This window comes from Oryx dammah, unplaced genomic scaffold (assembly GCF_014754425.2).
Source record: "Oryx dammah isolate SB20612 unplaced genomic scaffold, SCBI_Odam_1.1 HiC_scaffold_24, whole genome shotgun sequence".
Lineage (NCBI taxonomy): Eukaryota > Metazoa > Chordata > Mammalia > Artiodactyla > Bovidae > Oryx > Oryx dammah.
In genome coordinates, this window is record NW_024070208.1 from 35391664 (window position 1) to 35413383 (window position 21720).

The 21720-nt window shown below is 40.8% G+C and overlaps 1 protein-coding gene and 1 long non-coding RNA gene across 2 annotated transcripts in view; one reads left to right on the forward strand and one right to left on the reverse strand.

Moving 5' to 3' along the window:
• The window catches only part of MICU2 (mitochondrial calcium uptake 2), a 53611-nt gene extending 33640 nt beyond the window's left edge, over positions 1-19971 (forward strand). The window contains exons 5-12 of the mRNA XM_040266792.1: positions 4401-4448; positions 5554-5636; positions 11379-11444; positions 12825-12922; positions 14294-14465; positions 17213-17321; positions 17747-17904; positions 19372-19971. Of these exons, the coding sequence (XP_040122726.1) occupies positions 4401-4448; positions 5554-5636; positions 11379-11444; positions 12825-12922; positions 14294-14465; positions 17213-17321; positions 17747-17904; positions 19372-19473 (836 nt within the window). The 3' untranslated portion in view covers positions 19474-19971. The remainder of the gene's footprint in view (positions 1-4400; positions 4449-5553; positions 5637-11378; positions 11445-12824; positions 12923-14293; positions 14466-17212; positions 17322-17746; positions 17905-19371) is intronic.
• On the reverse strand, positions 5862-21373 carry LOC120882960. Its single transcript, XR_005725624.1, has 2 exons — positions 20729-21373; positions 5862-6287 (listed from the first exon to the last, which is right to left on the reverse strand). It is a non-coding gene; the product is annotated as an uncharacterized LOC120882960 (long non-coding RNA).
• Positions 21374-21720: the final 347 nt, after the last annotated feature.

The window sequence follows — 21720 nt, forward strand, 5'->3', positions numbered from 1 at the left end:
AGGTTTGCACCTATAAACTGGAGAATATATATTAGAGAATCTACAGAGAGGATGTTATAACACTGTGTTATTTAATAGATTTTTAAAAATCATAATAAAGTACTCATTACATTGGAAGTAATTTTCACAAACTCTTTGAGCAATTACAGAAAAAGTATTTAAACATCAGTTTTATTAAGCTTGGGGGAAGGATGAGGCAGAGCATCTCAAGTATGAAAAGAAGGCCTCGGAGAGAATATGGAGGCCTTGTCAGAGAACCTGCCCAAGCCGGAGCCAGGAAGGGTCGTCCCTGAGAGCAGGCTGGGCTGTGGTCCTAGGGGGATGGTGAGGGCAGGTCTAGCGCTGGGTCGGATCCTGGAAGCAGAACACGGAGAAGGGCGTCTGGTGTGAGCCGGAAGCCCTGGGGGATGGAGGCCAAGGGGGCCTTGCTCTGTGTTGAATGAAGGGACTGGAGGCTTCTCTGGGTGTGTGGGGTTCTGTGGAGTGGGCGGGGGTTGGGGGGTGGTCCTTCTTGGCGGAGGACCAGCTCTCATTCTGTGCAGGGTGGGCCTGCCACTGTCCTTAGCGGAGGACCAGCTGTCACGTGCATCAGGGCTCAGCCGAAGGCGTTTCCTGAGGAGGGACATTTCGGAGCATCCACAGCAGCGTTTTGGTGGAAGCAGGGTGTGTGGTGGGTTGAGTCAGGAAGGGGGAAGAAAGACCAGCTGCAGGCGTATCAGCAGAGGACAGAGGCTGTTTGGCAAGTGGGCTGTGGTTGTAAGGGCAGCTGGGCATGAGCCAGAGTGAGCGGACCTGACCCACTCCGGAGGTGAGGGAGGGAGTTTGGGCCTATCCTGAGAGCAGTGGGGTGTGGGTGGGGTGTTGTGAGAATAGCCGTCTGGGCGGAGGGAGCTGAGGGGCTTTAAAGGGTGGGGGAGGCTAGGTGACAGTAGAATAGGATGACAGCACTCATGTCAGAGTGGGAGAGGAGGCGCACTGGGCAGTGGCCGGAGGCACAGAAACCTCACTTCCTGCCATCCACGCGGGGGTGTCCTAAAAACAGCCAACAGTAAGGAGTAGAACTGGCTGGCGACAGGAAGGTAAGCAGAGCCGCATGGTGGTAAGGAATGGCGTGAAGGAATGGGAAGGCCTAGTGAGAACAACTGCCCTCGCCAAGTGCTGCCACTTCTCCAGGAGTGAGCGCCCTCACCCCAGGCTCTGTTGACCGTTGCCTTCCCTGGTGGCTCAGACAGTAAAGAATCTGCCCGCAGTGCAGGAGACCTGGCTTCAACCCCTGGATTGGGAATATCCTCTGGAGAAGGGAATGGCCACCCACTCCAGCATTCTTGCCTGCAGAATTCCATGGACAGAGGAGCCTGGCATGCTACAGTCCGTGGGGGTCACAAAGAGATGGACATGACTGAGCTACTTTCACTCCTGGCCACTAGTGCTTCTCACTGGAACCTAGAAACAGCTTTGAGCTCTTTCTCTTTGTCTTCCCATCCTTCATAGGCAGTCAAACAGACATCTTTCTAATTTTGCCTCCTAAATATTGATTGAATTCATCCTCTCCTCTCCCATCTCTTAGAGAAGCTAACAGGAAACAGAACAAGAAAAAGTCGTGAGAGAAGGACTTTAACCAGTTTTTTTTGTTGTTGTTTTTCTCTGAAATACATGAGTTGAAATGCACATTCCAACTTAAAAAGCACTGAACGTTTTATAGGAAAGATTCAACAGATACACCTTTTTCCAGATATACCCCTTTGTTGATACGAATGAAGTCATTTGAAAATCAGAATGTATAGCTACATTTGGAGCAATTTAAAATATTCTATTTTACCACCTAAAAAAACTATCAAAATGTTTATTATACTGTAACTAGCAAAAGATAATGTACTTTTGCTAGTATACTACAGTTTTTTGAAGTAAGAAAATAGTCCACCTCCAGGCATTATTATAAAAAAAAGTAAATTATAAGTTATAATTATTATGTATATTTTAAAACTGAGCAGAATTCTTAACATAATGCCATCATCAGGGATATACTGAATATAAATGATAAAATATATTGTAAGGTACAAATATGTTCCTATGATTACGTAGTAATTTCTCTTTGGGGAACAGAGTTCTCAAAATTGCTTTCAGTAGCAGGTCGTATTTTTCAATGATTCCAAATTTAAAATGTTTGTAGAGAAGCATGGTAACTAATAGAACTTAATCACCTCTTGAGACTAGTGGCTCTTAAAGATTCTTTAATAAATTTTTTAATGTAAATTATTTAAAATTTCTATTTGACATGCAGTTTTGAAACATTGCCATTTAACAGCATTTATTTTACCATTCAGTATAACAAACATATATTAAACTGTTTCTCCTATAAATATTCAGAAGTGTCAGTTTTCCTTAAAAGCATTTTCAGAGGCAGCTGCCTAGAATGCTGTTGGAGAGCTGTGTTGTCTATAATCTGTCTTGAGAGTGTAAGCTGCTATTTTTACACTGTCTCAACTGTGTTTATTCAAGCATTTTATTTAAGTCAGTATTTCAAAGAAAGACTCTGGAAGTTTCTTTTTCAAAAAGCCCCCTCCCCACCAAACACAGGACACATACCTGTGTCTCGAGAAAAGAAAGCTGAGGTTCCCCTTTGGCACCAAGCCCAGCTCAGTCCATCAGTCTGGTGGTTTTTTCACATTGCTGTATTCCTTTGAAAATCAGAAAGAAAAAAAAAAAAAAACACTTCACTTTTTTTGAGGCTGCCAAGGGATGGAATACTTTGATCCTTCAACTAAGATTAGAGCATTTCTCTCAGGTATGAGATATGACAAAACACACTTAATTTATTCTCCATTCATGTAAACACTGAATGTTTTTAGGAAAAAATACCTAGAGACTTACTGTGGGCTTTTTTATTAAAGGGAAGTACACCTGCTTCAGAATAAAAACGTCAGAAAAGTTGGTGATATAAAAACCTGTAAGTCATTGAGAGCATTTAAAATATATACCTGAAGTTGCCTGTGAGCTGAAGCAGTGGACCACCTGAGTGGTCAGACCCTCAGCCACCTTGCTCTGCACGGCTCTCAACCCGAGTCAGCTGTGGCTCTCTGGAGCCCTCGGGGACAGTCCCCCTTCACAGCAGGATGTGCCGGACTGTCACCCTCAACCCACTCCCTTCCTCATCTCCAAGCCACCCGGCCGCCGCTGCACTTCCTGGGTTCTCTTCGGCAGGCACACGCTTGCAGACAAGCCCTCGCTTCTCCTGGCTCACTTCAGCTGCATCTCCCCTATGCACATGCCTCCGCTTCCCCCACCCGGGCATGCAGGTCTACCCGTCGTTCAAAGGCCACCATTAGAACTACTTCCTCTGTGACTCTCCCATCATCTCAACTCTGGAAACGACTTCACCTTTTGTTTAAACCCTGTATAACTCTTACTGTCTGCGTCTCTTGGTGGCTTTTAGTATTTCCTGTAAACATTTGCCTTCTGGCCTCCTGGTGAAAGTACACAGCACTGTATAGAATTCTGCCAAAGAATTTCTGCCAAACTTGAATCTCAGCTCAGCTCTGGATCTGAATAACAGTTTGTCGAGAATACAGACGTTAGAGGAACATGTGAAATGACACCAAAAAGATGCAGTTCACAAAGTCTTCTGGACACTTAAACTTTACAGGACAAAGGACCAGGTTTCTTCAGCAGTTAAGCTGAAACTGAAAGGGAAAAATGGTGAGGGAGAGCCTATAGATGAAAATGAAGTTACGGCTATAGAGATTAGTTTCTTCATTTTAAAAACATAGTTTGACTTCTGGTGTATTGAAATCTCTGGCATTCTCCTGAATTTGTGAATTTGCTTCACTTGAAATGCTATTAATAGTAAAAGTAGAAATTACACAAAGTGATATGCAGATGAAACCTCCAGTGGACACATTTACCTGTTGGCCAGCCACCATTCCCCTCGTTCCTAGTAACAGTGAACTTATACACCTCGGTGGTGCAGAGGTTAAAGCATCTGCCTGCAGTGCGAGAGATCTGGGTTTGATCCCTGGGTTGGGAAGATCCCCTGGAGAAGGAAATGGCAGCCCACTCCAGTATTCTTGCCTGGAGAATCCCATGGAGGGAAGAGCCTGGTGGGCTACAGTCCACGGAGTCGCAAAGAGTTGGACATGACTATGCAACTTCACTTCACTATATTTGACTCTCTTATTCATGTCAATGTATGGCAAAACCAATACAGAATTGTAAAGTAAAATAAAAAATAAATACATTTAAAAAAAAAAAAAGAAAAAGAAAACTTTCCACTGTAGGAAAGAGGTAGTTTAAAGTAAAAATGTGTGTGTTTTGATCGAGTGGAGGCTCCAAGAAGCATGTGTTTGGTTACTTCTAAACCATCTAAAGCTGATTATCTGATGTTGGTGTTTTCTCCCTTTCAGGGCTGATCTCCTACACTGAGTATCTCTTCCTGCTCACGATTCTCACCAGTAAGTGCTCCAGTTTTGCTTATCGATCATGTGAATCCTCTCTCCTGGTGCGGGAGGTTTGGATTCACTTTTCTATCGTTAAGGATGTCGCTGGTGCCGCAGTTTCTGTGCCTGCAAGGTGGCACTGCTGTGAGGTTATCTGCCCACTGCTGTCTCAGAGTCAGATGCAGCCTTCCTGTAGGAATATGAAACATGCTTCCTCTGACATTCTGCAGAATCCCTGACCAGTAACTCTCCTCTGACTGCCAGGGTCATGAAAATCAAGGAAATATTAGGAAACTTTCTGAGCTCAGAGGAGATAAGGGGACATAGCAGCTAAATGCAACAGGCTTTCTTGTGTTTTATCCTAGAATAGAAAAAACATGAAGTCCAAATAAAGTCTGTAGTTTAGTTTAAAAATGCTACACCAGCATGAATTTCTTAGTTTTCACAAATATCCTGTGGTTACATAAGATGCTAACTTTAGAGGAAGCTGGGTGAAGGGCCCCTTAGAGCTCCCTGGACCAGCTTTGCAGTATTTCTGTAAGTCTAAAGTTATTTCAAAATAGTTCTTGCAAAACCCTCCTCTGAGAAGGGGAAATAAAGAGTAGTAATCAAGATGTGGGTTCGATCCTGGCTTAGGAAGATCCCCTGGAGGAGGAAATGGCAACCCACTCCAGTATACTTGCCTTTAGAATCCCATGGACAGAGGAGCCTGGCGGGCTACAGTCCACAGGGTCGCAAACAGCCAGATAATACTGAGCACATGGCACAAATATCAATCATTGTGAAAATAGCCAAGGTATATAAGAACATAGGAAAGCCTCTAGCAGAGCTGAAGAAATAAATGAAGTTCTCAATTGGATTTTGCTTTTGAAGTGCAGAACACTTAGCAGCAGAATAGCGCACCATGGACACGTACCAGCCTTTGGGAATTGTCATCCATCCTGAGAAGGGATTGTTGTTTACTTTAGGTGCTTACTTGTGTTGTTTCTGGTGGCTTGTTTCAAGTTTGATGACTGTAGATCTTCAGATACTTGCATTCCACCAACATGTATGTAATGACGTGCTCACTTTAGCAGCACATACTTCAGCGTTTATGTGATGATTCATTTTTCATTTGCAGAACCCCATTCTGGGTTTCATGTTGCATTTAAAATGCTGGATGCAGATGGTGATGAGATGGTTGAGAAAAAGGAATTTTTTAAGGTAAGTAGGTTCTAGTTATTTATGGTTTATCATAAAACACCTGAAGGCTTGCGTGGTAATTCTACCTTTCTATTAAGATGAAAATTATATCCACTGCCAACATATGAAGTGTCAAAAAATTCTGTATACGTTCAAAAATACTAAAATTTCTGTAATACACCCTTAAGGAAACAGTTACAGAACAGGGGATAAGATTCTGGAAGAGGAAATGAGCTGAAGCGCCTGCATTTTTTAGAGTTTTATTTTTATGATTTCAGCAAATGATAATACAACAGAAAGGGCTTCATAGATAAGTAAAAAATTGTTGTTACATCCCACCAAAAAACTTACACCTTCATGAAGAATATAAGGGAAAATGAAAAAGCCACAATAGGTATAAATTGGTGCGAATTTTCTAGGAATTTGTGCAGGCTCATAATTGAAAAGCTGAAAATATGCTTAAATGATGTTTCTCAATACATAACTCTGTTACATGGCAGCAGTAAATCTCACTCCACTCCAAGGAAGTTGGCAGTAACGTTCAGAAGTGCGTCAGTGCACATAAACAGTGGGGAGTGTGCCAGGCAGAGCTCGGTGTTCATCTAGAGGAGCACTTTATGGAGAAAATACCTCAGCTCTCTCATCTGTGCTTTTCTTCCAGTCTCCAGTGTCCTAGGAAGAGAGAGAACAAAGCTTGTTGAAATTATATATAAAAGTGGGAGTCTATACTTAACTTACATTCAGTTAAGTAGCCAGTAGCACGTGGGACTGTTAAACCCTTGAAATAATAACTGTGACTAAGAAACCTGAGTTTCTAAGTTTTAGTTCATTTAAAACTTACATTGAAAAACTGACATTCACTTCAGGTATTGGCAGATTCTCAACTATGTTTGAAACAGCTTGAGTATGTGAATCTACTTTTTAGTTTTTACCTTTATTTACTTTTTATTTGCTTTTATATGAAACCTAAATGCAGATCAAGTACAGGTACACCCTGGAGAAATTGTGGGTTTTGGAGAAATTGTGGGTTGTGGGCCAGGCCATCTCAGTAAAATAAAGCAAGTCACACAAATGTTTCAGTTTTTTAGGGAAGGTGGAAGTTATACTGTGGTCTGTTAAGTGTGGAATAGCATTATCTCAAAAAAAATGCACATGCCTTAATTTAAACATATTTTATTGCTAATAAATGCTAACTGTCATCTGACAATGCAGAGTTGCCACAAATCTTCAATTTGTAAAAAACACAAAATCAACAAAGCACAATAAAACAAGGTGTGCCTGTATTTCCTGTGACTATATTACCTGAATGTCTTGTAGTGTAAAATACACAATGGATTTTGAAGAAAAAAGAAAGGAATGTAAAGTACCTTGATTTTTATATGGAATATGTGATAAAGTCATAATTCTGAGATATTAATTTCACCTGTTTTTCTTTGTATTTTTGCTGCCCTTTAATGAAAATGAAACTAAAAACTGCAGATGATAAATTATCTTTTATGTACAAGAATAATAACAATTTCAATCATTGGCTTCACTCTGAAGAAAAGGTTCTAAAATGGATGTAGATAAGTAAAATTTGCACCAATTTATACCTATTGTGGTTTTTTCATTTTCCCCCATATTCCTCATGAAGGCTTAAGGTTTTATTTTTCTTTATTTTGGTGGGATGTAACAACAATTTTTTACTTATCTACTTATCTTTGGTTCTAAAATGGATGTTACTTACTTAAGTATCTGTTATGTTGGTATCTTTATTTTTTCAAATGATTCCCCAGGTTAATACTTTTTAAAATAACTGAGCAGCTACTGACACTGGCTGCATGTGCGACTGAAAGACAGGGCCATTCACCTGCGGCTTCACTGCCTGCTCACTCACACGTTCATAGCATTCACTTTATTCACCTACTGTATACCCTCTCCCACATGGTTTCTAAAGATGTTAAATATTTGTAAATCTAATTTTTACAGGATCCCAACTGATTTATCAATGCATTCCCTGCTTAAGATCTTTCTTGCTATATCCTTTGTTTGTAATCTTTGAGAGTTTGTTATACATAAAATCAATTATTTTAGTAAATTTGCAAAGCATGTGGCTCTTATTACAGGGATTTCCTGAGGGATCCTGTCTGCACCTGTTTGAAGCATCCAGTTGCTTGTATCACCATATCTCATCTTGAGCACACTCACCTTAAAGCTTTTTAAGTGCTTTTTTTTTCCAAGTACTTTTTTTTAACATAATACTTGAACACTAAATTTACAGAACCACTTTCTGAACACTACATTTTTTTCTTATATGTTTGGGAAATTCTTAGCATTTCCGTGAATTAAGAAAACAAGGAAAAGAATTATGTTAGAATACATCACTGATTTTTTTTTTTTTTTTCAGTTTATAAAGCTCAACCGTCTAAGCCCGTAAAAGGTTCTTTGTGCTGATTTCAGGAATAAAACACTAAACTTGATAACCCATGGAGCATGATAGTTTGTTGACTTAAACAGTATAGAGGAGAAAAAAACTATGTTTACGTTAACTATTTGAAAAATTATTTCATTTCCATGATCATTATATTAGGAAGCCTAGGTATATAGCATCTTCTGCTTGAAATTTCATTGAAAGAACCAACAACTCTTTCCAGGTCAGAAAAGCAGAGTTTAAAAGGCAGGATTTTGTGTGTTTGTTCCTTCTTCCAACTTATCTGAATGTTTCTCCAGTGAATTTTACTTGTTGCTCTTCCCACCATAAGTGCTAGAAAAGTAATGAAAATTACTTTAATACCCTAAACATAAATATAACAGACTGACTTGGAACAGCAGATGGAAAGTAATAGATTTGTATAAAGCCTTGTGAAAATGTCCCAAAATATAAAATTCTTAGTTTATGACTTTTGTGTGATGTGGTACACCCCTACCTTATTACCATCCTGATCTCCTGGCTGTGTTGGTTGGTGTATTGCTCACAGCTTCATCCCAAGAGTGAGTAAAACAGCCACTCTGTGTATAAGCCAGTATAGCCAGTATCCATTCTGTCAGATAGTAACAAACACGACCACCAGTGATCAAAGCCAGTAATAGTAAACCAATTTAGTCTTTTGCCTTGATAGATGGTGCATCTGCTTATTGGGATGAGTGCCAGGATTTTAGTGCAATTTTTTTAAACAATAGGTTGATGACAAGTCTGTTTACTAGTGTGAATTTCTTCTTAGGTGGTCCTCTGACTTCACATTTCTCCCACACTGGTGGGAAGGGCTGTGCTTTTAATGCAGTGAGGTTATCATTTTAGAATGCTACATATTCCTGCTCGAGATATTATTAAATGCAAAGACCTTCAGTAGAATTCACTTTTCTTGATTCTGGAATAGTGTTCTTACTCCAGAATTTAAATTCTCATGATCCATCTCGAAAGCAAAAATAAGTTAAATTGACCTATGTGTTACACTTTTCTTCATTTTCAGCCTGAAATTGAAAATATGGATCAGCATGAAGTTGGTCATTTTGGCTGTATTTTCTTAGACTTTCAGAATGTGTGTTTGAATGTGTCCTCCTGGCTTTTTTTCACCACTAATGTTAAGAAAAAATACTTTTTTGTCTAACAAAGCACCTCTGTTTCTACCAGAAACTGTTCTTCCTCTGCCTAGAGGGCCTTGCCCCATTCCTTTCATAGCTAGTTACTCAGAGCTCCACCCAGATGCCCTGTCCTCATAGAGAACTCTCCAGAAGAAGCCAGTCTTAATAGAAGCCCCTGCCCAGTATCTACGATTTTTCTGGTCACAGCACTTGACACTGTCTGAAATTCTCCTGTTCGTTCGCTTGTTGGTTACCTCTAGCCCATTAGAACTTAAGCTCAGTGAGAGCAGGGACACTCTCTGTCCATGACCACTGTGTTCCAGCACTTAGAACAGTCGTTTGAGCAGCACCTAGTTCTCTGTGGTCATGACCCACATCAAAAACAAATCCGATGACTCTCTCTGCTTGACTTTAAGATACTTCAGAGCAACAGTGACACCAACACTATGACATTGCCCAAAGAATGGACAAGTTGATAGTGGAGCGTAGAGTCCACACTTACATGATCGCTTGATTTTCAGTAAAGACACCAGATCAGTTACTGGGAAAAGCAAAGTCTTTTCAACAGATGACAGTAGAACAAATGGATAGGATATATACATGGAAAACATGAGCCACAACCCCTCCCTCACACCATACACAAAAATGTGTTTGAGATACACATGTAAACATGAAAACTGAAACCAGAAGCTTCTGGGAGAGCGCTTAAGAGATTATCTTCAGGATGTGGGGTAGGGCAAGGGGTGGGGTAGGTGCGGCAGGGAGTGGGTAGACATGCAGCTGGACCAGGAATGACTGGATGCAGCTAACTCTGAAGGCTACATAATGCATGTATGTTGGGTTGTTACAGGAGTCTCTGCTGTGTCTGAAATTCTCCATGAGAAAGTGGAAGTCAATGTTCAGTTGTGTCTGACTCTTTGTGACCCCATAGATTATACAGTCCATGGGATACTTCAGGCCAAAATACTGGAGTGGGTAGCCTTTCCCTTCTCCAGGGGATGTTCCCAACCCAGGGATCGAACCCAGGTCTCCCACATTGCAGGAGGATTCTTTACCAGCTGAGCCACAAGGGAAGCCCAAGAATACTGGAGTGGGTAGCCTATCCCTTCTCCAGGGGATCTTCCCAACCCAGAAATTGAACCAGGGTCTCCTGCCTTGCAGATGGATTCTTTTCCAACTGAGCTATCAGGAAAGCCATAATGAAGACCTTAGGAGGTGTGGGAAACAAAGCAAGAAATGTTTGGGTATTGAACTTGGCAGTATGTCAGTTGTCAATTTAAAAATAAAGGATAAAAAGAAAATTTTTCAGCTTTATTCCCTGAAATAAGTGGGGGGAGGGGGAGAGAATGTTGAAAAGTTTGAGGGCTTTAGAGAACTAGAGATACACCATATGCCTAAAACAAATCACATAGAAGCAGCTGCATTTGAGATAATTTGCAAATTAGTGGCAGCATTTTTCAATACTAACAAAGAAATAGCCTAGGGAAAAATGGGCAAAGGTTTGTCTCCTAATTGATTTGGATCCATAGTATGAGATTTTGTCTACATTTAATTTTTTTTAATTCTTTTTTTTAAAAATTTGCTTTCCATGTGAGAATTGGTACAAATGATTCTGAAAGGTAGGTAGGTTTTTTTTTAAATGTATTCAGTCTTAAGGTACTATTGATAGTTTCATAATTAGTAGAAAGATGTAGGCCTTTAAATTGTTTTAATGCTTTATAAATGCATTAAGAGACAAGGGGAGAACATTTATAGGATATGAATAGCTTTTTTAAGAGCTGAGTACTTGAAATGTGTCCATGAAGCACCAGAGATAGAAAAAGAAGAGAGGAGATAGAGAAAAGATAGAGCAGATAGGAAGAGAAGAGAATAAAAATTCTCATGGAGATGAGGATAATCATGATGTTTTTATACCTTAATGTGACGCTTTTAGACTGAATTAAGTGAGCCAGCTTTCTTAGGAGAAAAGATGATCCAAATTGTAATAAATGTAATAATATTAATACTTGCATATCCATTTTCATCTTTGATTCTTGTATGATCTAAGGGGAAAAAACTATTAGGAGTCATAAGGCAAAAATAATTTATTATTTAACAAATAACTAGTATACATTTTATAATAGAAACTTAGCATCTGTCTTTTAGGTTGTTTTTAAAAATCCAGTAGACCTGCACCTGAATTCCTGTTTGCCCTCTTCCTAGCTGCAGAAGATCATAAGTAAACAGGATGACTTGAAGACAGCAATAACCGATGAAATGGAATGCCAGGTATTTGCAAATAAATTGAGTATTTCCAAGCAGATGTTGTTAGAGTAGCTTCTCCATCCCATTTTTTCAAATAAGGATTCCCAGATAGTTGTGAAAATTTTTCTAAGTATTTTAAATAGATTTGCCATATTCACGTGATCCAGAGCTCAGAAGATTCACCCAGACTGTGTGCAGGGCAGAACCCCCCTCCAGTGACCCTGGTCTATGTCCCCGCTTCAGGCTTTTCTCGGCACCTGCTGCCACTTCCCCTGGGCCAACCCTGGGAACCAAGGGCACCTAGCGGCCTGCATTGTGTGGTCTCTGCCATGGGGACAGTGCACCCTGGGCTGGAAGATAGGCCCAGCACTTGCCTGGCTGACTCTCTGCCTGGAGGAGCATTGGTGAACTTGTCTTTGTGCCCACCTTGTCTGATCCCAGTTACCTTCCTGGCTCTGAGCTGCAGGTGTGGGTTTGTGACCCCTGTCCTGTAGCACTCGCTGGATGACTCAGTGCACTCCCTCTCCTGGGTTCCCATTTAAAGCCCTAGACCACAGCCTCGTTCACCCTCCAAGCACATTTTTTTCTCTGGGTCCTGACTATCCCTCAGCTGAATGGTTCCCGAAGATATAAAGTCGCGGGAGCTGGCCCATCTTCTGCTCCAGCCCCCATGCCAGCTGCCTGCCCTTCTAGGGCCCAAGTTCTGATGAGTTCTGCCATTCCAACACAACAGTCACCTGCCTGCCACTGATTCTGGGCAGTGGGGGCAGGATTGGGGAACACCTGAATCCAGCCTGTCTTTCTCTAGCTGTTCTTTTTCAGATAATTTGGTTTAAATGTATACCCCTTTTGTTGTTTAGTTGCTGCTGATCATATTTTTAGCCGTTCTGATTTTTTTTGCTTGTTTTATTGACATTCTGAAGGAGGAAGTCTCTGAACCTGCTGCTCACTGTCTTGAATGGACTCCTCACCTGAGGACCTTGTAATTAGGAAAAGCTAGTGTTTTTCAGATTTCTAGCATCCTGCAAAAGGTTCCAGACTTCCTTGCTTTAATTCTCTTAGTCCTGCTTCATTAGAAAGTGCCCAGGGGGCACATTTTGAAATAACTAATCTTACTGCTGTAAGCTCTCTTGTTGGCCTGATCCACAGTTTGTTCTCTGTGGAGACCTCCTGAGTCCTCTTAGTGTTTAGCCATGGGTGTTCACCTCCTCTTGAGCACAGGTGATACAGAATAGTGTTATATAGAGTGATGGACAGAAGGGTTGCATCTGTTTTATGCACTCTGTTGTAGTTGTTGTTATAGAAATCTTTTGTAGGTATTGTCCTAGGAATTGTCCAGGCTCCAGTATCCATTTCTGTTCTTGGTTATAATTTACTTCAAATTATTCTATCATTTTTTTATAGGAACAAACGGTGCAAGAACCTGAAATTAACACAACACTTCAGATACGTTTCTTTGGAAAAAGAGGAGAAAGGAAACTTCATTATAAAGAATTTCGAAGGTAAATGCAAATATATATGTTCATTTAGGGGAATTTTATAGCTAAGAAGTAAAGAAACAACTGAATACATGTATTTATGTCCCAGAACTGCATACCATAAGACCAGATACTGTGTGTGTGTTTCTATAGTATCTCTGAGAGCAGAACCTATGAAGTGTAAACTAAAGTTACTATGTTCAAAATACATCAGTTAACCAGATAGAAATGGTTTGCGCAAGGAGGGACCAAGGGACAGAGAACAGCAATGAAGGACACAGAGGCATGAGAACATGTGCCTTGTGCAGGAATCAGAGAGGCTGGGTCTGGTAGAAATAAAAGGGAAGAGTAGAGGTGAGGGCGGAGGCCCTGAGGCCTGGGGCTTGAGTTACACCCATGAGGGAGGCCCTGAAGGGGACCGTGGAAGGTGCTGGTCAGATGGGCTTACTCTGGCAGGACAGGGGTAACAGCAAAGGAGGGATCCTGTGAGAGACAAGACACAGTTAGGAGATAAAATCGTTGGGCTTGGTGATTGTTTAAAGGGAATAATTTAACTTAGAATTCTTTAAACTTTTTGAATTAGAGTTTCTGTAAGTAGTGGGCCCTGTGAAATTTGTTACACCATTATGCAGTTTTTAAAAAAGATGCAATGAACAGAGAATGCTTTAAATACAGTTTTTCAGGAACTTGTCTGTTGGATGGAGTAGGGTACCCTAAAGTTAAAATTATGGGTGTACTGAGTTAGAAATCAGTAATCTTTAAAATTTAAGCCTTTAAAATTTTTCATAAGTTGTAAAGTAATAACAGAAAATAGCTCCCATACATGTTTTATATATGTGTGTGTGTAATATATTATAAACATAATTTTTTACCTGCCCAAATTAATCCTAGAAATTCCACAAGAAGCTCTTCATGTGAGTTTGGAGCTTTTAGTTTTGTTTCTATAGGCCTGTGATGTTTCTATAGAACATCTTCTTTAGAAAGATGTTGCCTTTTCTGCCCTTTGTCTCAGTCTCCTCCTTACAGCCTATCTGATGAAGGATACTGTTTCATAAAGACATACAGCTTGTATGTCTCCAGGAAAGACAAGGAAGATGATACCAAGACACTGTTGTGGTAGCTAATTATGGTATTAGTATAGGTATTAATATTCTCATTTAAAGAAACAGTATTGTATTTTGAAAAAGTATCTGATTTAGACAAACCTGGGTTCCAACACTGAATTTGACAGTTTGCTAAGTGTGATCTGATGGACAGACGGTTGGAGACCTGCAGTATATTGAAACTCGTGGGATACTGCTCAGGGTGCCCATGCTCCTGAGTGGGCGCATGCTTAGTTACAGCACTAAGGTGAAACCACAAGTCCTGACATCCATCTCGTATTCCAACATTTAGGTTTATGGAAAACTTACAGGCGGAAGTCCAAGAAATGGAGTTCCTTCAGTTCTCAAAAGGTTTGAGTTTCATGAGAAAAGAAGACTTTGCAGAGTGGCTCCTTTTTTTCACTAACACTGAAAATAAAGATGTTTATTGGAAAAATGTGAGAGAGAAGCTATCAGCAGGAGAGGTTGGTGTTGCTTTTTATAATGCTTGTGATGAAGATGAACTGATAAGTTAGACATTGATAGAATTCAGTAGCTTCCAAATTAATCAAGACTGAGTGACTCTGTTATGTAATTATATGATGCATGAAATGATGATTGCCAAACTGCTAGTAATGATTAATGAACAGTGGTAAGATTTCAAGTGATTTTTTTTTTAATATTTATTTTTATTTATTTATTTGGCTGTGCCAGGTCTTAGTTGCCACATATGGAATCTTTAGTTGTGGCATGTGGAACTTAGTTCCCAGACTAGGGATCAATCCTAGGCCCCCTGATTTCTTTTTTTTTTTTTTTTTTACTTTATTTTTCCAAAAAAAATTTTTTTTTGACATGGGGATGTGTTTCTATATAATTTTTTTAAAGCTATCTCTGATGAGGGAAAATATAATGACATACAATGAAGGTTTCATTTATAATTACAATAGAGATACATAACAATTAGAAATATATTTAACAAGAAATATATAGAAAAAACTTTAAACCTTGGATAGAAGAAATAACTCATCTAACAGTAGAGACATCCCCTGCTTTTGAACAGAACCTCTTAGTATTACAAACATGGCAGCTGTCCCTTAAATAACCCCTAAGTATAGTGTCAGGTCAGTCTGCACGGCCTTGATTTGCTACACCAACACATCAGCCCTGGACACCCCACAGCCGACACAGGAGAGCAACTTTCTCAGTCATGCTGCTCGTCCATGGTGGGCCGGGGGTAGAACTGCCCCCATCCTTGCTTGGGGACCAGACTCTCCAAGGCTCTGCCCCCAAGGAGCACCACCATCTGCTAGAAACCATCCAGAAAAGAAAGGAGTGAACCACATTCCAGCAAATAAATGTTTAGGCCTGGAGATGTCACACTGAGCTACTCTGGACTGATGGCCTGAAGGCCCTAGCTAACTGAAGGGAGGCAGAGCTGTGTGGTCCTGAGTGCAGAGGGCTCAGAGGAGTACCAGGTACCGTGACCACCAACCGACATCCATAAAACAGTCTCGGATTCTTGGGAGGGAGCCAGACAAGCCACAAGTCTGTGTGACACTGCTGGGGTTCCAAGGGACAGGGAAACCTCTGCACCTTACCTATAATTTTGCTGTGAACCCAAAACTGCTCTTAAAAAGAATTGTCTTTTTAAAAAAGAAAGCTGCGATATTAAAATACAGCACCAAACATCAGAACTAAAACAGTGTGACTGACAATGAATTTGACAAATCAGTTGAACAGAAAATAAAGTCAGAGATAGATACAAGTACAGAAATTTAGTATGTGTAAACTCAGATTATAAATTGGCTGCATAAAAAAAACTGTTAATAAATAGAACTGAGGTAATTCACTGGTTATCTGAGGGAGAAAATGAAGGTGACCTCTGCCTCCCTCATGACTCAGAAATAAACTTGAGGTGGATCAAAGAACTAAAGTTAAAGATAAAACTGAGTAAGTATGGAAGAAAACTTGGAAACAATCTCTGAGAGTGGGTCGACGTACTAAGTAAAACCCAAAAGCCTTCTATTGAAATTGATTAAATTACTGCATAAAATATAGAAATCTGTTGCCTTCCTCACTCCCCCCACTCATTATCAAAATCAAAAGGAAAAATTAACAAAATGGAGCAATTACTGGCATCACAATAATAGACCAATTTCGGGCGTCCCTGGTGGCTCAGAGGTTAAAGTGTCTGCCTCCAAATTGGGAGACCCGGGTTCGATCCCTGGGTCGGGAAGATCCCCTGGAGAAGGAAATGGCAATCCACTCCAGTATTCTTGCCTGGAGAATCCCATGGATAAAGAAGCCTAGTAGGTTACTGTCCACGGGGTCGCAAAGAGTCGGAGACGACTGAGCGACTTCACCACCTCACCTTTAATTTATATAATGAGATCTTTAAAAATCAAGACCACAGAAGGGTCTGACATTCTACCGTATTTAATGTAGAAAATAGGATCTCAGATAGCAGTGTGTTAATTACTAATGGGGCCGAGATTTTGTCTCTGCAAGTTAGCTTGTGTCACTTCCTGGGTGCCAACAGAAGACCCAAACCTGCCAGGTCAGAGCCAGAGAAGGTTATTGTCTGTAGTGTGGAGGCCACCCAGGCACCACGTCTGTCCCCCAGGGCCCATGAGGTGGGTTTGCGCCACAGCCGAGGAGCCCAAATCCTTCATGAGGTACAGTAGGTGCGGTCGTCCCTGCTCTGAGGGAGACAACTGTGTCTGCTCCAGGCTGTTCACTGTGCAGATATCCTGGAAAGACCCTGGAGTAGAATAGTGGCTGGGCCTCTGTCTACGAGGTGTGAGAAGCTCAGAAGACCTACAGAGAATTGCCCCCCAGCATCAGGTCACCTGGCAGCCCCTCAGACACCGGAGCAGAGACAGCAGGGACACGAGAAATCCACAAGTGCCCAATGAACATAGATGTGCAGTGTTTAATTCACTCAGGACCTTTGAGGGGAGACAGCACGCCTGTGACACATGCCCCCAGCCTTGCACTCATGTTCACACCGTGTTCACTCTGCACAGGCACATCCAGGGCCCTGCACTTAATCTGAGAGATCCTCCTAATCTCTATAAAGTCCACACATTTGTGCTCAGTTGGGTCCATCCCAGACTTCGATAGACTACATTCATAGACTTAATGATATAAAAGAGGACTCATAGTTATAGTCATAACATTGTTGAATAAATTTACAAAGTTGTAATAAAAACTCACTCTGTTGTTCTTTTAGAACATTAGTTTGGAAGAGTTCAAGTCATTTTGTCATTTTGCAACCCACTTGGAAGACTTCACTATTGCCATGCAGATGTTTAGTTTAGCTCATCGTCCTGTCAGACTAGGTAAGTTATGTGAGTCACTGAATATCTATGAATACTGTCACCCTGTTCTTTAACTGATTGATACCAGTCCAGGGACCACTTACCAGAAAAACAGTTGATTGGCCTTTCAGTTAATCCAGTGTGGTTATTATTTACAACCATTTGCCAGACAATTTATTAACAATTAATTTTGCTTTTACTTTCTTATTTTTCTCCCTGAGAAGAAGGAAACATTTAAATGTATATTCAAAACACTGATTAGATTAAAATAGCCTGCTGACGTTTCTCAGCCAGATTTGTTATTTGAACACATTCTTAATGAGTATTTGTGTTGTTTTACTTCCCAAATGATAAATATATAGAGTTGTTTTTACTTCTCAAATAATAAAAATTTAGACTTAGACTATTTTAGGTGGTTGATGAGTTTTTATATTTTTTCCCTTCAGCGGAGTTCAAGAGAGCAGTCAAAGTAGCAACAGGACAGGAGCTATCCAACAATATTCTGGACACCGTCTTCAAGATCTTTGATTTAGATGGTGATGAGTGTCTGAGTCATGAAGAGTTTCTTGGGGTGTTAAAAAACAGGATGCATCGAGGTTTATGGGTAACAGATTTTGAGTCTTTAAATGTATATGTAGTTTATATGTTTATATGTAGTTAAATGAATGGAACTAAACCTAGAATTTGATCTAATATATAGTCTTAAATGGAGTTTTCAACATTTTTAAAGAGATCATAAGCAGTAATTACAACAAAAGTATCTCCTACAGATGGGATCCACCATTTTTGTTTTCTTTTTTAAGAAAATCTGAATCAGGAACCACGATTCCAAATTTTAATTTGGATGTTGTAGTTAGATACCAAGACCCAGGCTCTAGCTCTATCATGTATTAACTATCAAATCTTGCAAAGCTACATAATTTTTCTGACCCTCAGATTCCTCATCTGTACAACAAGGAACCAATACAATCTACTGGAGAGAATTATTATGATACTTAATGTAGTGACTGAAACACCTGAAGTAAATGTTCACTATTAACATGATTCACTCAGATTCACATATTAGTCTATAACTGAGGGACAGATCAAACTTAGAATTTTGTTTAGATTTGAATCTGCCAGAAACACTCGTGAAAGCAGATTGAAACATTGGCAAGTTGAAGACAAGGGTCCAGGGGGTGAGTAGGAATTTAGTCCAGAGGAGGCAGGAGTGAGAACAGGAGAGATGGTGGTGAACTCACATCAACAGTGCTGTTCGTTTACAACTGAGAAGAGTATATTGATCTTCCTGCTACAAACATTATTTACAGAAAATAAACAGATATGATTTCTACTAGTGATTTACAGGCAGCACCTCATAGTTAATAATCATACTCGTAGAAATTAAACCAGCCTTTCCAATTAACTTGTAACATACCCCACAGCCTCTTTGCCATTTCTCAAAAACATACTGAAGAGAAGAGCTTCAAGTCAGTGAGCAGAAAAGGCCATAAATGTAATCTGAAACCAACTGCTGCTTCCAGTGGTGGGTCTCCAGCAGTGCTGCGCTCTGTGGGCACAAGGAGCCAAGTGTTTTCTAACCTTTGCTTTCTCATTTAACTGAGATAAATAGTAACCACGAAGTACTTGTGTGAGTTGTTTCTTCCAAAGGCTTCTCATTAAGTATATGGTAACCTCGGTTTCTTTCTTTTTTAATTTTAGCCAAGGTTAGGTTTATCGTTTTTATTCCACGTAGCTAAGTGAAGTTCACCAGAAAAACAGAAACATTATGAAGTATTGTGAAAAGAAAACATTATGAAATTATTTCATTTTAAAACCAACATATGAAAGTCACCGGTCTTTGTTCCCTTCTTGGGGAGGAAACTCCATTCTGTGGTTCCCCTGAGGCCACCCTTGCCTCACTTCACATCTCACCTTTTCCCTTTGGCTTTCACCTGTGCTGCAGGCACTTTCTGTGTCATCACTTCCAGGCCTTTCTGGAGGTGGGTGGGGAACAGGCACTACAAGTACATGGAGATGACGGGGCTGAAGGTTGCAGACACTGACCCTGAGTTTTCATTTTGGTTGACAGGTGCCGCAACATCTCGGCATACAAGAATACTGGAAATGTGTGAAGAAAGAAAGCATTAAAGGAGTGAAAGAAGTCTGGAAACAAGCAGGAAAAGATCTTTAATAGAAAAAAGAGAGTGTGGGAATTCTGTTGCTCTGAGCAATCAGAATCGGGCATTTCTTAGAATGCTAGATGTTTATCCTCCTAAGTCTTCACTGATTTTGTTTGTAATATAAAGATGCCTTGCATTGCTTTCTGATTCAGTCATTTCTTAGTAAGATTTCATTGCAGAACTTCGTAAAAAGAAAAAAGTATTCTTTAACAAAAAGAGACGTTGGCATCTGTCAAAAGGCCTAGGATTAAAGGCTTTGACTTTGGTTAAGATGGACAACCTGGTCATGCAGTGTCAACTGACTCAAAGTCAGATCAACCTGCGAGCCCCAAAGCTCCTGGAGGTAGATTAAGTGACAGCATTTCAGGTTTCCTACCCATCCTTTATGTCTTGGACTTCTTGTATATTTTATTTCAAATGAGCTGTAAGTTAGTTGTCTTCAAAGTAATATGTAAAGTTCAGTATTCCACCTGGAAACTATAAAGTATTTATAAAGATTTTAAAAATTACTGAGGTGCATTTTATGTTGTTGATTGGTTGGTTAGTCACCAAGTCGTGTCTGACTCTTTGCGACCCCGTGGACTGTAGCCCACCAGGCTCCTCTGTCCATGGGATTCTCCAGGCAGGAATACCGGGGTCGGCTGCTATTTCCTTCTTCAGGGGATCTTCCCAACCCAGGGATCGAGGCTGCGTCTCCTGGCAGGAGGGTTCTTTACTACTTGCGCCACCTTCAGCCCCATCTTGTTTTATATGTGTTGTTTTTTGTTTTTTGGTTTTTTTTTTAATGTAAATACTCCTAAGCCAAAGGTATTTCCCACTGAATTGTAATGGTTACGTGGATTTTTTAAGAAATTTCCCATCTCTTCCCGAGGAGATACAGAGCAAACAGCAAAGTCAGGGTTTGACGTGAAGAGGAGACAGGAGACAAAGGCAACCCAGGGTAGATGAGGGGTCAGCTGTGCGTGTAAGGGAAACCTCTTGTCCTCAGAAGGTGGAGCAGACCAACACCAGTCCATCCCCCTGCCTACAGAACGTGGGTCCAGATGAGCTGCAGGGAGAACTCGCCAGCTTCTTTAAATTAAAAGCACTGCAGCGCAGATGCTCCACAAGATGGCACTCTCGCTTTTCCAAAATACTTTATCTTCCTTGCACACCAAGCATGATCTTTAACAGAAAAACCAACAGAAATACCCAAAAAATCACAGAACATTTCAAAAATGACTGACTTGTTGAAGGAGCAAGGTAGGAGGCTCTGTGCAGACATACCTTAGTTAAACATTTAGCAGCTCCTAGGGAAATGAACACAGGTGCTATCATGGTAACCGTCACTTGCAGTCTGTGGTTGTGTCCAGTGATGAAGGAAGTTAATTTGCAGAATCTCCAAGTAACATGTAGTTGGCTGGGTTATGTCCTCAACAGCATCAGGACCAAACCTCGGCCAAGCCTGTGCTGTCCCACGCCCTCTCCCAGACACTGGTCCTTCTGTGGGTGAGCTTTCTTTTTAAGAGGATGACATGGGAGCAGATACTTTGCTTATGTTGATACTTTGCTTATGATGTCTGGGTTTACATATACTTAGACATTCAGTCTTGGGAGAAATGGTGTTCATAAATAACTCTATGGTTTGTAGAATATCATATAAGCTCTCCCCAATGACATTTTTCAATCCAGACAGAATTGAAGGAATTTTCATTGCAGCATCAATCATTTCAAATCATGCAAATCTGGAAGTAGCTTGAACGTGCTACACCACAGAAGTGGATAAATCAGTTGTGCTCGATTGCACCATGGAGTTCCAATAGCACTTACCATCATGAATGCACCCAATTAAGTTCGGTGATTTTGCTAGTTGCTAAGCTGTTACTTCTGTTCCAATTCCCCACCACACACACACGCACACACACACACACACAGCATTGTGATGCTGGTCCTGCCAGTGTCCCCAGAGTCCAGCCAGCAGCGTAGCAGCCCTTGGTACCAATCTTGTGCTGTTCTGAACATTCTCGTGCTCCCAGAACCAACTCCTTGAGTCCCCCTGCAGAAGGTGCCCCTCCCTGGGCAGCCCGGGCCTTTCCTTCAAGCTTCTGGACCCTAACACCCTGCCCCTCTTCTCTGTGTGCCCCTGCCTCAGGGAGGGAGCTCTTCCTGCAAGTGCTTGCTCTGTGGGACCTCAGTTCCTGTGGCTGTTTGACTCTAAGACCTGTTTACATGTGTCCTTGTATTGTTTTCTCTCGATATATTTAAAGTGGCTCCTGACT